Raw genomic sequence first — 18,847 nt, 5'->3', positions numbered from 1 at the left:
ATTGGGAAACCAGTCGCTGGGGTCCATTAAGAAGAGCAGACTCGACCTCTCCGATTGTCGAATGACCTAATGGTCAAATTGCATTGTGTGTCAGCGATCGTCAACACCAGGTGTTGTTAGAAACGACCTTGCCGATGATAAGGTTTTTTGTTGATCAAGATTGATAAGGCTGTATATTCAGTGTAGATAATTGTAATGACTCATCTCAAAAATCATTTTTTATATGTGTTTGTACATATGCATATTTACTATTTATAAATACATTTCATGGACGTATGCAGTTTCCAAATTTTTGTTTTGTGCGACATATTTATATCCGATGAATATAAAACTAGAATAAGAAGCACGGTTGAATCATTATATACTAAATATTTGCAACTCGATGTTGAATTATCTGACGTTTGAGTTTCTGCATCGAGAACAGAATTTACATGAGTTCTTCGCAGACGTGTAATTGCCAGTCTTATTCGATTGCAGAGTACTCTTTGTGATATAAGAATCCGCAGTAACATAATGATTTTAAATTTGCTAGTAGGGTTTGCTTTTGCTTTATGGCTGTTTTGAATTTCTTTAGGATGTGTCAGATATTTGACTGCTCATCACTTGTTACAATATCGCGTGTCTTTCCTCTTTATTTTGGTTAAGTAAAACTATGTCATTATCTTCTCTTCATTCAGTATTCATAGTTCTAATGGTAAAACATAATTGAATTTGTTTATATATGTATGCCAATTTTTCTCAAATAAAAATTGTTATCTTTCAAATAGTTTGTCTCGCTTTGTCGCCATAGAGTTTCATTACGGTGTACGAATCTGTTCATTTTCTCCACTATGTTAATTGTTTAATTTAGTTCTCTCTGTTGAGCCATTTAGCTTTATTGCAAATTATAAATATATAATGTAATCAAGGCTAGTAAATATAATATTAAAGAAAAAAATTAATTTATTATAATATACGTGAAAGAAATTGTCTGAAATGGCAACATACTTCATCTTTTTTTAATAATATGTTATGTTGTTTCGTAAACAAATCAACGCAAAGTTACTCAATTAACAACAAAATTACATACCACATACAGATAAGAAAACCCCCTGTATCAATTAACTGCAGTATTTATTTGATCCGGTTCATCGACCGATAAAGCTTGTTGGCAAAAATAATATCTCTGCGTTAGCATATCTGCACATCAGATACATTATTAATAGCTGTTATTGCATATATGTATATCATTTAAATATAGTTGGCGACCTCTAGCCAATATACCTTATCACCGTAATCATTCCTTACGTACTTTGACCGTGAATTCTGTCCTTTGTTTCAGGATGTTCTTTGACCTGCGTTCGTTTGCGCGGATCTGAGATAATGGAGCCGATTATTTTTTTGTAAGTTGTGTGCGTGTGCGGTAGTGCCAGTGTAAGTGTTTTCAGATCAAAAAAATGTGCACAATGATGTGATTGTTTCCGTTTTCTGCGGTTCGGTCAGATAGAAGAATTAGTGTCGTTTGGAGGTGTGTTTGTGATGCATCGTCGAGGCCAAAGGATATGGCTTTCATGATGATGAAGAAGAAGAGATACAAGTTCAACGTGGAATGCTGCCTGGAGGAGCTGTCGGAGGTGCCCTTCGTGGCGGGCGTACTGTTCGCGAAGGTCCGCCTCTTGGACGGTGGAAGCTTCCAGGAGTACAGCACTAGGTGAATATTAGCATAATTTATATTGTTTTAAGTAAAATATTAGGAAGAAAACTTCCTAAAAATTCCCATGCTACATTTTATGACTGAGATTTTATATAAGGTCATAAAAACATGTAACTGATTGTTGGTGCTAATTACAAATGTCGCAGAGCAAGCTCGCTCACCTTGCTATACGATAATTTGTAAGAAAAATTATGAAGGTTGGTCCTTTTCCATTGTTATAAATGAGAATTTTCCCTTGTGGTCTAATTACATTCATTGTAATTTGCACTGCAATAGATTATGTTGTCTAAGGAGAGTCTGTGACGGAACACACATTTCCGGAACTTCCTACTCCACACGTACATTTACCAAAACGACAGATATACACCTTAAATGTGAATTTTGATAGATTTTAAATTGTTATATAATTAATCAGATACCATATAGAGCTATATATTGCATTCGTTTAAAATTAACATCACAAAGTGAATGATATTGGAGGTCAAATCTGAATAACGTATAAAAAATGATTGGATTCAATTCGACGAGTGGATGCTGTGTATGGAAAATTATAACTATGAAACTTGTTTCACGCTTTTCCAGCCTCTCTCTTTCTCTTTCTCTTTCAATTTCTTTTTGTTTTGAGAAGATTCGCTCTCTTTCAAAGTCGTTTGTTATAAATTATGCATATAGATTTTCTCAAAGTTTTTTTAATCACGTTTTATTTTCGTGCGTTTTTGTTTTGTTGCTATAGCAATTTTATCTCTATATCGTGCGTACATACGTAGCAGACACATGTAACAAACTATCTTACATCGATGTTGATATATTTTTGTAAGATTAGATTTTATAGCTAGTTTCGATCTAACGCCAAATTAGCGATTCACACTTATCTTCTTGTTTATTTAGATTTTTAAGGTCGTGCGATAATGAAATTCTCCTACTTAAACCCTTCGGTTTTGTAATGTTTAATTAATCAAATTAATATATTTTTTTAATCATAAAAAATACGTACGAATTATCTAGTTCGTACGAATTTTTAATGAAAAAAAATACTATTATGAAGTAAAATCATACCGTAATATAAACATCATCGTTTTCATAGTTAAATAATGCTTACATGCTAAAACATTATTAGGATAACAATGAAATTCAATGAATTGCGATATTATTATATTATTCGGCAATATTTAGTTTAATGGCAAACATGTTGAAATTGCTTATTAATCAAATGTGTTTAATAACAGAATTCGTGTTTTGCATTCATAATAAATATAGGCTTAGTTTAAATGTCAATACAGTGGTGTCTTGACTTACGAGTATAATTTGTTTCTTGACGGAGCTCGTAACTCAAATTACTCGTATGTCAAATTAATTTTCTTAATTGAAATACTATTAATTCAATGGGAAAATTTGAAATGGATATACTACCTAAATTAATGATATTTTCAAGTTACGGAATTCTTTTGCTCGTATTTCGAAACATTGCTCATATGTCAAGTGAAATTAAAAAAAAAGTTGCTCGTTTCTCAAAATATTCAGTCAAGTCAAGTCCCTAGTAAATTGTGGTTCCACTTGAGTTTTTTCTGTTCTTTTTACAAATTAAAAAGTATGCGAATTTATTAGTAGTACATTGCTCAGAAATCTTCGTCGCTTAGCATAATATCAAGGACTATCGAGGACTAGCATCTCTCTTCAGTTGTGTTTTTGTAATATAATTACTGAAAAAATTCTTTGTATGCTAATGGCTCAATGGCTACTATAACAGCAAAATTAATTTGCTAGACCTATAATTTCAAAATCACTGCTGCAATTCAAGCCATTTTTATATTTTTAATAAATTAAAAATTGAAAAATTATATTAAAATATAATATATACAGTACATAAAAAATACATCCGTGGATGTAGTTCGAATGGCTGTTATCTCGGTGGTCACCGACAGGGGCTCTTCTCCAAAGTCTTTAACGTGGAGCGCATTGTTCTCGCTCCGTGGATGCAACTCTGAAGCTGCATTCTCAGGGGAGCTATATATGGTGCCCTTTTCCGGAAAATGCCTTAAAAGTTGATCCAACCGGACAAAATCGAAAGCCCGACGACGTGCCAAAAAACTCTTTTGCCGGCATGCTGCTGTGCTGACCTAAGAGACCTTTACAAGAGAATGGGAGGGAGAGGGGGAGGGGCAATAAGCCATGGGCTAAAATACTCTTGCGCTGGATGCTCTATCCTCTGCTCTAAACTCGACTGTCCAGTTTTGAATAAAATATTTGGTATTTATGGCGCCTGGTGGAAGGAGAGGGTTTTTTGAAACCAACTAACCAGAGAAACCGATGCTTTTTATTTTTTTTAAAAAAGCTTAATCGCAATTATTATCTTTATTTCAAGTGGTTCCGAGAAACATCGTTTTTAAATCCTTTAGGGTGGCGAAATAATCGTCACAATACATGATTTGTAGTTGCCTTTCTTTATAATTGATGATGTATATACCAAATCAAAGCTAAATGTATTTGAAGTTAGTCATGTAATGATCGTAAATCTAGCTTTTGGGTAATTTAAGGAACATATTAATTCTAAGTTAATCGAAACATTTCCATGTATATTAGTTTTTTTCTTGTATAGTATATAGTAGTTCATTATTATTTCCAATATAGATCTGCTATTGTATTTTATAAAAACAGACCATTTAGAAATCCGCCCAATCGATTATGACGTATGAGAACAGTAATGATGTTGTTTATTCAATGTGTTTTTTATATGTTATTTTATAGTATATATATACATTTGTATATACGTATACGTATATATATAGTCTCAATAAAAAAAGATATTTGTGTACATGAAATATTAAAACAGTTAGTAAATACTACATATAAACAAACCATTGACAAAATATTTATTATTTCACTAGCGACTAATTGAACGGGAAAAAATTCACCGCGAATCGATGAGTTTTTCGAGTTTTACATTTTCTTGAATGATGACTGCTACTATCAATCACATATTTATTAATTATTTGTTATTTGTTTATTCAGAGATATTCTTAAATTGTTTTTTTTTGTTATGACTATTTAATGAATATAATATTTCAAGCAACTGCAAACTACTACACATAATTAGCTTTGTCTTCAAAATTTATTTTATTGCACATTCTCGTCTCAATACACTTTCTCTTTCACTAAAAAGTGAATTTTGCTGCGAAAGTCATTCTCCTTTGTCATTTATAACCAGGGTTGCCAGACGTCTCGCATACTATTGATTTGTCCCGCGTCCCGCATAAACATTTAAATGTCCCGCAGGTAAACATATATCAGATTTTGCTTGTAAAGTAATAAAATAATGCCATAAAAAGAAAATTTTTGTCCGAGGGGACAAATTTCTACGGGAGCTAAAAAAGTCATTTCGGAAATTTTTGTTTGAAGACCCTCAAACATTTTTGTTCATGGAGGACAATGAAAAACAAAAAGAGGACAATATTTTGAGGACAATCTTACTCAAAGGAGGACGTCTGGTCACCTTAGTTGCACGCTAATGTTGCGGAATGCGTTAAATGTTGGAAGCGCCTGCGCAAATCGCCGTATGTCTCACTGTTCAGTTTCCAAACGTTCAAAGTGTGCGCGCCGAAGCTTACGCCATGAGTTGACAATGCAAATTTGTAAAGAATGTATGTATGTTCAATATTTTAACCAGTGCTAAATAAATGCAGGTAATAATGTTACGATTGTTCAAGTATATTTAATTACCAATAATGTAAAGCAGTCTTTCAATGAGCATAATAATAAAGAATAAAGGTGGCCAGACGTCCCCCTTTGAGGTGGATTGGCTCTCTCAAAAATTTGTCCTCTTCGTCCTCCTCGAACAAAAATGTCTGAAATGACATATTTTAGCTTCCGCAACAATTTGTTCTCCTTTAACAAAGATTTCCGAGGTGTCCTTTGATATTTTCCAAATCTGGTTACCTTATATTATGGAGCAAATGTTCATGAAATTATCCAAAATTGTGATAACTTTGATGCTTCAAGGCGGTTTAAAATGGAAGTAAACAATTTATTTGATACGGCTGAAATGTATAATGAAATGGTTTAATTTTAATGGCCACAAAATTATCTCAAACTTATTTTCGCATAGCATACCAGTATTTTAAGAAATCATAGAAATCACTAACGCAATTAAAATATAAGTGGATCAAGATTTATTGTTTAAAGGATATATCTTCTTACAGAGATTTATGGCAAATATAAAGAAAGGCATTTACCGTGTGATAAAAGATGGGTTTAATTTTTTTAATAACAAAAAAAAATACATTCCACGACTCCACATGCAAATGCAATATATCTGATATGATTTTTAGTCTAATGACGAGTGCTTGGCGTAAAGATACAAACAGGTTGATTATAACTGAATTGTAAGCCGTTGAAGATAAAACAGAATTTCGGAATGAATTTTTCAGATTTCAAATTAAAAAAAAATCAAGTTATAAAAAATATATTTTTTTAGGATAAATAGCAGGGCTCTGGAGTCGTTCGAAATTTTTTCCAACTCCGACTTTTTTGCAAGGTCCGACTCCAACTCTGAATTTAAAAATTTCGACAAGAAAATCTTAATACATATGTTAAAATTGTTTTTAAATATCTTATTTATTTATTTTCATGTAAATAACAACAAAGAAAAAAGAACAAAAAGCAATTTACGTGATTTTTCTATACATATTGCAAACGTTGTTGAGTTCTAAATTTTTATGAAAGGATGTGAGTCAGATGATGTGTTAGCGAATTAGGTATTTGATTAAGTGCATAATAACTTTTGTTTACTTCATATTACCGACTTAAATAAAACACATGGTGCATGACGAACAATTAAACAAATATTGGTTGAGGTGGAAAGGGTTAAAAAGGAGTTAGAGTCGGTCGATTTATTACGACTCCGACTACAACTCCGATTCCACAGCCCTGATAAACAGTATAATTTTATAAGAGTTATTATTTTTGTTGCTTTCTTTATTAAATACACTTTTAAATGGGAAAAATGAAGTTTTTAAATTAGAAATCAAAATCATTAATTAAGAAAAATCTCGAGAAAAACCCTCGTAATTTTTTCTTATTTTTGTACCGCGAAACCTAATTTAAAATTTGACAGCCCTCCTTATAACTAAGAGTGAATTAGAATTAGTATTAATTACTTACAAACTTAGAGCCATTATTTTAATCAAGATATTTCTTTGCTATAACAATTATAGGCACAACCTGTAATTATATTTTTACTTAATTTTCATAATAAATGTTGACTCAGATCTGTGAAACAAAAATAACAGGAAATAATTATTCTTTTACTGAAAAATATTGTATCTTTCCATAAGCACTTTCCATTATTAATCGTAAGTTTTTAGGTTCCAAATTAAGTATTTCGTAACGAATATTGCTCTTGAGTTCTTACAACGTTTGAGGTTTATTGTCATACACCAGGTGAAGCTAAACGTAGACAGAAATTCTTAAAATGAGTTGTTCAGCTAAAAACGTATGTAAGTACTATTCTGACTACCGTACCTAATAAATACCAACTATAGTCTTATACCAAGTTTAATTTGATTATTTACCCTCTGCGTACAGCCTACACTGTTGCTTCATGTCGCATCATCCCTTCCCTTATGTGATTGATTCTTGCCCCTGAAACTCTTGAGACCAAGTTTCTAAGTATTTTCGGATATTTTAAACAATATTCCACCGAGTAAAATAAAATGCTAAATTATTTTTGCACATCATAAGTAGCCTTGGTAAATTTTCAAATAATAAATGTTTTAACAACATGCTGATTTTTAAACCCCTTTTGGCATGATAAAAAAGACAATCTTTTTATACTTTGGCAAATAGTTGTCATGGCGACTAATTCGTTGAAAATTGATGAGCGCAAACTTTTAACGATTCAATATTCTTCACGCGTCTCGAGCACTCAGTGCGCCATTTATCATTAACTCTCCCGTGGGTCGAAGTTTGAACCCACGGCATAGGCGAAAGCATCGATTTAACCCCGTAGTCCGTGGTACTGCGAATTCCCTCACCCCTCTCAAATTTCGCAACGGGCGCACGTCATCGCGGGACTATCCAAACTTCGACCAAGTCTGTGCCGCGTGGGCGCCAATGACCTCGGACACGTGACCCTGTTCTTCCCTATCTGGGTCACAGAGGGCTGCAGCGCCCCCGCCAGCCAAATGCCAACGAAGTTATCGCCATAGCGTAAGAAGACCGCACACATAGTTGATAAAAAGCTATGCTCGAGTGGCGGAAAATGGAACGCCAAGTCGGGAATGAATGGCCTGGGACCCGGGCTTCTTAGTTGTAATGGAGTCGATACGGAAATCGAGTCGAGTGTGCTTTCAGGAATTGGGAGTGCTGTAGATTATATAGGGCTGATCAAATATTGTTGGTCTATCACTCTATCATATTCTCTCGAAGAAAACTGTGACATCAGATGAAAGCCTCTAAACATGAATGACATGTAAATGATAAATTTATCGGTTTATATTAATGACATAATTTTTTACTGTAAATAATTAGTCAAGCATCTTTTGTATTAGGCCATTCTGGGCCTTAATTATGAACGTATAATTCTTAAATTTCATCACAATCATAATTAAAATGCCATTATTCTTTAATATAATACGATGTCTCACGAGTCCATCGATCTAAATTTTGACAGATTCGTTTATATTAGCTTACGATTTAATAGAGCTTTAAGATGGTATAAGCATACTTATTTATAAACCTCTCCATATGGCTTTTGTGTGGTGATTAAATATATAGGATATTATATTGTTTTGATTTTGCGATCTATTTCTGTATCCGATGGATTTCGTGGTATTGTTAGTAGCGTGGTAGTTTTTGAAAAGCTCTTCTCGGTATTTCACTGGACTGTGTATTGTTATATTATTATAATATGCTTTTTTCTCTTTTCGTTTTAAATGGAGTATGTCTTGTATGTATATAAAACATGTAAGTCAAGTATCTAAGATCTATGTATTATAGATACGCGATTTTGTACCATTATAAGATCATCCCGAATATGTATGTATAATAAAAAAATGTCAGGGTCGCCTTCTCGGTTCTACGTCTACATTTTGATAAAGTACAAAGTGTAAATTGATATTTCAGATCCGATACGTATTTACTATGTAGCATGACATGTATTGTTATCCAGTCAAAATATATACGTGTGTTTGTATATATATATATGTATACCAAGGTCGTATAGGGTGTTTATATTTGCCTTTTCTCCTTCTCGAGGGATTACTTCTGCACGTCTCTTTTTTGCTCGCTCTATGTTGGTATATTGTGTTCTATTTTGGAAGTTTTCGTAGCTTTTCTTCACTGTGAATGTTTTATGCTTCTCGTTTTTCGCCCATACGAGCATAATAAATTGTGCAGCGTGTGCGATTTATCACGGAATTATATCATACGTGAGCTCTTTGGACTGTTAACGCAAATAACTGACGAAGAAAACTAAAAATAAAGCTCCTAAATATGATCTGTCAAGGGAAATGTGTCTGCGCGAAGTTGTGCCTAGATTGGTATGCAGAAGCGAGAAGGGGGTAAGTTACATTTTGCTAATGTTGCAGCATTTATCCATTATACCACATTTTGCTCTTAAAACTGTGTTTAGTTTTAAAACTAGATAATGTTTTCATTTATATTTCGGTTTTTATATATTTTTTGACTTAATAAATGTCTATTATTTGTAAAACATTACCGTTGATTGTCTCATTTGTTTCTAAAGTCAACTCGCATTCTTTTCTTCTGTCGGTAATAAAGTGATTGTTTTATACCTTTGAATAATAAATAGTGCATCTGTACAAAATTAATTATTTAAAGGAATAAAACATAAAAAGATTTTGGTCTGCCGGGAATGTATTGTAGATAAACATTGATTGTGTAATTAAATATTGTTATTTATGTCAGAGTGAGAGATAAGAGCACGCGGTCCGCTTACTCTTATCTCTCACTCACTCTCGTCGAGAGGGAAAGTATCTCACCGCCCGCGCCTGATACATACATATATATTTAAATTAATATCATATGAACCAATTAGGATTTTTATTTGGGTATCATCGTTATTACAAGCAATGGGACGAAAGTCTAAAAAGTCTGGCCCAGAGGCTACTATGGGTCGAATTTCATCCGTCAAAATTGCAACGTTATCGATCGCAATCCCAGTAGCGGTTTATGAGTATACATTTAATACGTACATACAAAACTACTCTGCTTAGTTTAATATATGTATCTCTACGCTTCTTATAAAAGTTACAATTTATAAAAAAATAACCTTAGAAACATTCATAAAGCTTTCGCTCTTTCGAACTTATTAATTCTCTACATTTTCTTTACCATCAATATTCATGTTTATTCGCAAAATGTAATGTTGTACTAATATTTAATCCTTATTTTAAAGTAAAATATCCAAATTGTTAGCAGTAGCCTTTTCTTTAATTAAACATTCATGTTTACAGATTTCATTGTGTAAGTATACATATTTTCACAAAAATGGATGGATATTTATCCCCATTCTGCCAGCGAATAGTGTAGTGTAGAAACTATTTACGTGTCGTGGAAAATAAAACAAATAAAAATATAGTTGTGATTCTGGAATGTTGCGTATTTCTGCGATTTCTAAACAATAATAATTTCATCAATATTCTACAATCATAAATATCTAATAGGTACTAAATTGATTAGCACTACACAAGGATTGGTCATTGGTTTTTAACCAAACAGTCAGTACTGTAATATATTTATTTTTATTTTTTAGAATCCAACTGACTTCTAATAATTAAAATTTATTTTCAAAGAACATTGTATGGCGCATTTAAAAGTATCCCATTTGACTATTTCTAAGTAGTAAACGTTCAAAATTAATTTAAAATATGATCATAAATAATATTCTAAAAAATCTAATTGAGTATTTAAATTTTTGTACGAAACGATATAATTTAGCGGTACTCGTGCTAGGCAAATTCAAAGGCTATTTTTAAGTTTCAACAGTTTAAACACGGCCGTACAATAAATTACAATTATCCCATATAGTATGTATATAGGCTTACTATAATTATGAAACTCTAAACCGAGATAATCCTGATAAAACTGAGACTGATGTGTGAAACCGGGACCGATGGTGTAAAAACGGGTCGTTTCTTTTGCACGCACATGTGAATAGTATAGGGAAAATCTTTAACAGACTCTGTACAAGTTAATTGCAATGTAACGATTATGCTGATATGTTTCAAAATATCTGAAACATGTTAAATAAGTAAACAAATATAAACAGCAATATAGATATTTACATATATATTTTGTCAATATGTTTATGATACAATAATCGTTGTCAAAATTTACATAAGTGCGACTAGAATGCGCGAAATTTGAAAAATCTGATTTTAAGATGGTCCATTGAAATTATAATAATTTATTAAAAATAATTGATGTATTTGTGTGATTTGAAACGTTTTTATTATTAATTAATAACTAGTTAAATAATACTTTTTGCCTCATAGGAAAACCTCTGAATTTTTCGCCGAACAGAACATATTTTTAACGTAATAATATATTTCATATATACAAACAATACACATGTATGTATTTAGATTCCAGCTACAAGAATAATTAATATGTATTATTTTGCAAGGCTATTTATTATGTTTTATATTCCGGGAATATCTTCTGTATTGGAAACATTTCCTGGAATGTATTATTGCTGGTAAATTATGTATCTGGAAAACTGAAAAATAATATTCGACTTTTAATTGCGTATTAAGCTGAATATATTTATATTAGTGAAATTCAATTTGAATATATATATATGTATATAAAAAAAACATTTTATAAGCACAACGACTTAAAACAACTGGCAGTGTATATTTAGGCTCAAAGAGACACATTCAACAGATTAACGCCTAGTTCTACTGCAAGCATCACAACGTTCATTCATACACGTATGTATAGTTCTGACGTTCGTTTCAAAGTGCCACTACAGACGGTCCTCGTGGAACTATTTCTACAAACGCTCGTGATTTATATACATTATAGTATCTATAAATACTGCATTTATATTTAGTTGGATTGAATCCCAATAAAAACCACGTTTGGCGCTCGTTTGTCACTGCCTCCTTGGACGCAAAAAATAAGCTGACGTCATAAGTTAACAGCTGCCTATGTACAATCTTGATAACGGTTGTTAGAAAATAGCTTCTTTGGATTCCAACCAGAAGTAAACATTATACATCGAGAGTGCCTTAGGATGAATTGAATAGAATCGTTGAAATTGATACCATGTTTTCTCTCAGTTCGATGCTCAAGATGTAGTCCTTAATTAAAGACACTCGGTCCTCTTTCATGTTGATCCTTCGTTGCCAATTTTGCCCTCGTTCAGGGTCAGTCAGTTCGACGACTTTTCGTCGATAATTTAATTTTCTTCGTTGATTCGATGCTTCTCCTAGGCGTCACGTAGGGATTCAGACATGCTTGTCATTCGCTATAAGGCGCCTATAAATTAATGTTCAATTATGGCGACGCGTACGTGTGGTCTTTACTCGGAGCTGTATCTAATACTCAACTTCGAGGGTTAAAACCGATCCGATTGTTAAATTGTTTTTTTAACGAGAGTTTAGTGACCTAGTTCACAGTTAACTGTGCTATTTATATATTATGATTGATTTTAAAATTAATTAACAACGATACATAATTTGGATTTCGATCATGAGCCCTTTAATCGACAGTAGGTGTATCTAGGTTTGTTGCCGTATATTATATTAGTGTGGTACTCAAACTGATATTTATATACATTACTCGAAACTTAGGGTTTATGGTACATCGCATATTTTTCAAGAAGATTTTTTTTTGTATAAACTGAATATACTTGTTTTTCAAATTAAGAGGAGAATGAACCATATTAATAAAACATAAATTCAATGTAGAAACATCGTATTAAAATGGATTCCGTCGATCGATCTTATGAGGTAAAAAACAGACGGACAGAATCTTGATTTGAATATTTTCCTGAGCGAACTAAACAGTAAGCTCATTTTATTACTTTGATCGATAGCTCTGCAGCTTATACAAATCACAATCGATCTATTAGCTTCCCAATATGGTTCGTGCGAATCTAAAGTTCACGCCGTCTAGACCTTCACCTCAACATTTTTTCACGTTCAATATCATCATCACGCTCAATGACGTAACGCGGTCCATATTGCTAAATTATGCGCATGTTCTAGAGCAGATAATGTGTTTTTTATTCTGCTCAATCCTCCTCCACATTGTCCGATTCGTTCTAAAGCGCATACTTTACGTCCGCCGATTACTACGACCGCCGCATATACGACAATTGCAGCTACGTGTCGTTCCGCTTATTTTAAGCGCCGTTGCTTCTACAATGCCGCTCGGATCGATATAATCAAAACGAGATATCTTCCAATTCTTTAGAATGCACATATCTCAGATTAGATCTATTAACCGAATTGCTTCCCAGTGCAAGTGCATGTTTTGCAACCTGTCTGCGCCAAATGCGTTTTGTCGTCCGTCCATATACTTATGATTAGGGCTACCAAATCATAAAATAAATGTCTAGTCATTTGCCTAGTAAACAAGTCGCCTAAGGAATATATGAATACAATGATTTAAAAATATCCTATAGAAATCTTCATCTGTCCCTATCTACTGAGCGTGGGTCATTTTGCGTCGTCTTCGTGTCGGAGCGGCCTTGCAGGTCATATGCGTTTTGAGCGCTGGCCGTCAAGACACTTATGATGTCATAATTCAAATCAGGTTCTAGCTAAGTATAAGCAGCACGACCTTTAAAAGGTCGCGTGTTTCTAACTAATATGATCTTATGTTAATGTACAGATTTGGCCAGAGGCTATGAATTAAACAGGTGCTGGTTTAACGTTGACCCGAAGCCGTCGATATAAAAAGACGATGCCATCAGACCGGTTGTCTGAGGATCCGCTGGTCATTTTGACTATTTTTATTTTTACGATTCGACTGAGATCATTTTTGAGACGAATCATTTGAGTTGAGTGTAAATGTTATAAATATCTATGATACGTGACCATTCTTTTCTTTTTCGTCCATTTTTATAGGAGGTATTTTTACCTGATGATATATTCGATTTATTGCCTCAATAAAAGCTGCTTTAATTTAAAATGTAATGACTTTTCTATAAATATGTTTCAACAGTTTTATTATAGGTCGATTCGCTATACGCCAATTACTTCGAAACGTAAAACAAGGCATGAATGTATTAGTATCATACTTTCGCGATTTACTATTTAAAATAATAATTTTATTCTTCGAGGGCTTCTGTGGATAAATGCCTCAATATTGGACGGGATATGTTAAATATTAGATACTGTGTGATATTTTTGCTTTAAAAAGAGTGAACTTTTTTTTAGCAGCCGCGACTTAACTTGATCTGTATTCGCTGATATTATTCGGTATCGATGAATTTCATCGATGCCACCGATTTTGCGTGTCGTTGATGAATCCTTAAGATGTGAAGGTTTTAAGGAGAGTGAAATCTTTGATGAAACTTAGCTACTCTTCTCAGTTTCCAGGTTAAAGTTTATTGCAGAAGATTTCGAAAAGGGCTTATGATATTTTATTTAAACTTTCGCTAACTTCTAAGCTACTGAATTTATTAATAAGCTTTACACGACATGAAGTAGTTATTATCTCTACGAGATAGCTGCGACTCGGGTGAAGATCGATGTTATAGTGTCCTGACGGACCGCTTGGTACCGACCCCCCTGTTTATAACGTAATGCTAATTACATTTTTTATGACGTGAGACGTCATTCGTCGTCTTGTCGGCTAAATATAACTGCATTGTTTTGCTCATCGCTTAAACCACGAGCGAGTGACCTCTGTATAAGTCCATGTATATAATACTATGATAACTAGACACCAAGCTCTGTTGACAACTATTTCGAATAAGTGCTCTTGATCTCGCGCTACGATCTCATAATTTAGCACTTTGAACTCATAGGTTTGTATTTTCGTACTAAATAAATTGCCTAATAAGATCATAAGTGTGTTCTTCGTGCTTATAATTTCGCTCTATGTTCACACATTCACTTTACTTCTTTCATTAGTTTTAGTCCATGAATAAATTATTTAACCCTTTAAACGCCAGCGACTCTTTAGTGAGTCACTTGTTATTTCTCTTCACGGGTCAGTATCTCTTTCTAAAAATAAATATAAAATACTTGGTCTACTGATAAATGAAGCTAGTACAATAATCTATATTAATTAGAAACATATAATTCGTTAACTTGCTTTAAAAAAATAATTTGTAAAAAAAAATAATCAACAATCACGCACCAGTGAGTCGCTGGCGTTTTAGTGGTTAATTAGACGCATGTTAATTTTTTGTGATACGCTTAACTATTTTTTTGACATTGCCCCCTTTCTCCATACCATTTCATCTCTTTATCTCGAGCTAACGTGAGTTAATCTATAGGTGTCGTAATTTAATTAATTTATGAATATAATATAAATTTTCCGGTTTAAATATTGTTATTGAATTAATTCTGAATTTATTTCATAACGGACTGTGAATCCCACACAAGAGGTTTTTTTCTTGTATACAAGTCTTTCTACATTTCCGAGCTACTTCTTATTTAGTCGACTCGCGTCGACGTCCACTTCCTCCCAGTTCAAAATTAACGGATGTCAAACCTAGTCTTTTTATAGTGCCGTTCCGTTGGCAGTGTAGAAAAAAATCAAAGAACAAAACTGATTCATAGTCACTCACTTACTACTGAATTCCACTATAAACCCACACGTTCCAGGCATCAAAATAATACTACGTCACCAGCATAATTTCTCCATACAGAGTCCTTTGTTCGGCTAAACTTGAGCCAACAACCGACCCTTTGCTACGGCGTTCGATAAAATTCGAGTCACGCGCCAAACACCTAAAATCTCATTTTTGTATAAAATATTATTTGAGAGCTTCTGGAAAATTTTCGATGTGATCAAACGCGATGCTTGTTGAGCGCTGAAACATGTGATAGTTTTAAAAATAGTACATTTGTGATACACAGGTGTCTGAAGCACTTTTTGGTCGAGTGCCATTATAAAAGTGTCAGTTCAGACGGTCGTCTGTAAACAAGTTCAACGATATCGTAAATATATGGTCCATTAGATTTGAGCATGAATGGATTTATTGCCCATCACCTGCGCGATGTAAGTCAGCGGTCCCCAATACAAATCGAATCGGGATCTAAAAATTCAGTTGACTGGTCCTATAGATAAAAATTTGGCTATTCCAAAAGTTAAATGTTATTCGAAAAAATAAACAACTGTGGCCTTCAGTGTGATTATTACCACACTGAAGGCCACAGTTTGTCCCGTGACACCTTTTAGCATTACGATTAGGCGGGGATCGTTGGTCTAAATAAGTAAAATCGATTTTTGAACACATTCAGTTTCAGTGAAAATGTAGATGTTTTATTAGCACTGAGTAGCAGTGTTTTTGCTACAAAGATTATTACTACAATTATACGCCGATTTCAAATCTGTCATAATTTTTTTCATATTACATACAGTTTTTTGGAACAGTAAATTTAATGCATATATATTTATATATGTTCTACGTCTAAATAATTGCGATACCACGCACTCATGACAGCGCATCAAATCGCATAAGAACTGCTGTTAATAGATAAAAAAAATATAAATCTACTTATACTGGTTAAAATGTACTAATCAAATTTGTTACGCAAATTTCAATATTATATATGAAGCAAGAAGTGCCTTAATTTTTTAAATTCATCCATATTTTTATTTAATATTTTCTTCAGGCCTATTCTCTTATATTAATAATATTTAAGATTATGGATGAACATCTAAACGCTCATTTTCGTAAAAACATACTCACTTTAACCCATTTCTGAAATTTTAAATAAATGAAATATTTTGGTCAGTTCTACAGCGCAATATAAATTATATAGGTATAAGTATTATATTTTGAACTGCTACTATTATTCTTTAAAGTAAAAATAAATGCCCTCGTAGTGCAAACAAACTAGGATATTTCTAATAATGTTATGCTAGGTTACATTATGTAGACCGCGTGTCATTTTAACAATTTTTGGGCGATTCGCGCTCTGTACGATACGCCAGGCTCCATTGTCTGGAATATCAGAAAAGTGAAATACTCCCTGTTGTCGGTGAGAATTCAAATAAAAAAATCTAGATATCTACAAAAGAAGTCTAGTGCATTTTTTCTAGGAGCGTTGAGATACAATTCATTGCAATCTCGGTGTAGCGTCTACTCTATGAAACACTTTTTGAAGTGATGCTAAGTAGTGATGTTGGCAATCCATATATGCTCATCGACTTTAGTGTTCCCTAAAGAGTCGCGATTGCATCCCTTTTCTTGCCCGTCGTGGTCAGTACGCTTATCATGCACAAGCCATCCAGCTTCTAATTACGCTTGCCAAAGACAAGATTTTTTAGGCGATAGCTATGAGGAGCTGGAAAGAACGTGGGATGGTGTTTATCTATTTTAGGTGTGTTACATAATGTTTTTTTTTTGTATTCAATGTTATAATTTACCATATTGTGTGAATCTTAAATATTTATGAGCATTAAATGTTCAGGATTAATTGGCTGCGTAGCTTGATTTGAAAAAAATCGTATTAATGGTTCATAATCCAGTTATGTATGAATTGGTTGTAAAGGCTTTATTATGTCCAAATTGTCACTTTGCAAACCGCCAGCCAAAATCCATCTAACATGACAATATTATGCGAATCGAATCTGGGGGACGACCGGATACTGTCGGAATCGTATTACGACAGTGAAAGATGACATGCCGCAGTATGTCATCTGAATATTTGACATGCAAACCTAGACGTATAGTGAATTTGATCGTTTGATGGTGAACATTCCTTTTCGTGCATAAGTCGTCGCTTTCATACCCGTCGACGCGAAATCGCGTGTCATTTTCGCTCGAATGACTGCACACTGACGTGATAATAAAATCCACAATTGGAATTGATTTCATTAAAAATAATTACATTTTTTACAGAGAAACGGTTCAATCCTCATGACACATGACTAATACAAATACAATATAATTTATACGAAAAACAATCACATTTTTTTAATTTACGAAGGCTGTATGTGTATATTAATTTAATAATAATGTTCCTCGTCGTCCAACGACGACGAAATGCGACACACACAAGCGTTTATCGATCTACGTGTTATTATGTTACTAATGCAATCGATATTAAAGACAAGCGACGTGTTCCTATCTACCAGTATATTTTAATACGAGCATGTATACATTTTACACTAGTGTTAATACAAGATTTTGAGTACGGAGCGAGAAAATATACCTTTAAATTAGGATTTGTTGATTCAATTAAAGGTTTGTCATAGTCTGTTACTATGCATGCTGCTCAACACGTTAGTAAATATGCATAGCAAATATTTCTGATGTATACGATAGTAATTCATATTTGCTTTATCACTTACCGTACGTGTGTTGATGTTTAATGTACATTTATGTTTACTAATTGTGACTAAAATAGTAAAACAATAACATAAAATATATTTATATAGGTAAAATGTAGAACGCATATATCAAAAAGGGCATATTCCATTTGTGGAATTTCTTTTCCATGTGGTCTTGAAGATATGATAAAGATACTTTCACACTCTCCCTTTCATTCAATATCAAGTGTTACAACTATATACGATCTTTTTACTGATACAAATTATTAATGATGGAACTTTATATGAAAATTGTGTTTGTTGAAATATTTATATATTTTTTTTATTTACGCGAAATGGAAATTTCAGAAAAGTGGTATTTTAAATTACTTCATATGTCATATATTTACTTAGGCATGAATTTTCTTATCTTAAGTATCGTCATAATTCTTCGTAGCTCTTAAACCACCTTTCAGCACATTATGGATTTTCATAGAAATTTATTCATGCTCTCGCTCCGCCCGGCAGATCGGGGTTATAAACTTAAATTTTTCCCATAACTATTACCATAATCGAGTCTATCCAACTTGGCGCGGAAGAATTGAATTGAAATATGTCAAAGGAGAAGTAAATAGTTTTACTTCGGAACACTTTTAAACTCTCAAGATACTATCCAAACATATGTCTATATAT

At 33.0% G+C, this 18,847-nt stretch overlaps 1 protein-coding gene across 2 annotated transcripts in view; it reads left to right on the top strand.

Annotated features, from left to right (window-relative positions):
* LOC148232128 (uncharacterized) overlaps positions 1-18,847 on the top strand; it is an 84,647-nt gene that overhangs the window by 19,079 nt on the left and 46,721 nt on the right. For both annotated transcript variants that reach the window (XM_088192322.1, XM_088192321.1), the window contains exon 2: positions 1,322-1,690. In XM_088192322.1, the coding sequence (XP_088048448.1) occupies positions 1,542-1,690 (149 nt within the window). In that variant the 5' untranslated portion in view covers positions 1,322-1,541. The remainder of the gene's footprint in view (positions 1-1,321; positions 1,691-18,847) is intronic.

The sequence above is a fragment of the Plectrocnemia conspersa genome, unplaced genomic scaffold, assembly GCF_051122295.1.
Source record: "Plectrocnemia conspersa isolate PC_06_02 unplaced genomic scaffold, ASM5112229v1 ptg000009l, whole genome shotgun sequence".
In the NCBI taxonomy this organism is placed as follows: domain Eukaryota; kingdom Metazoa; phylum Arthropoda; class Insecta; order Trichoptera; family Polycentropodidae; genus Plectrocnemia; species Plectrocnemia conspersa.
The sequence above is the reverse complement of the archived record's forward strand: the minus strand, read 5'-3'. Positions and strand labels throughout refer to the sequence as shown.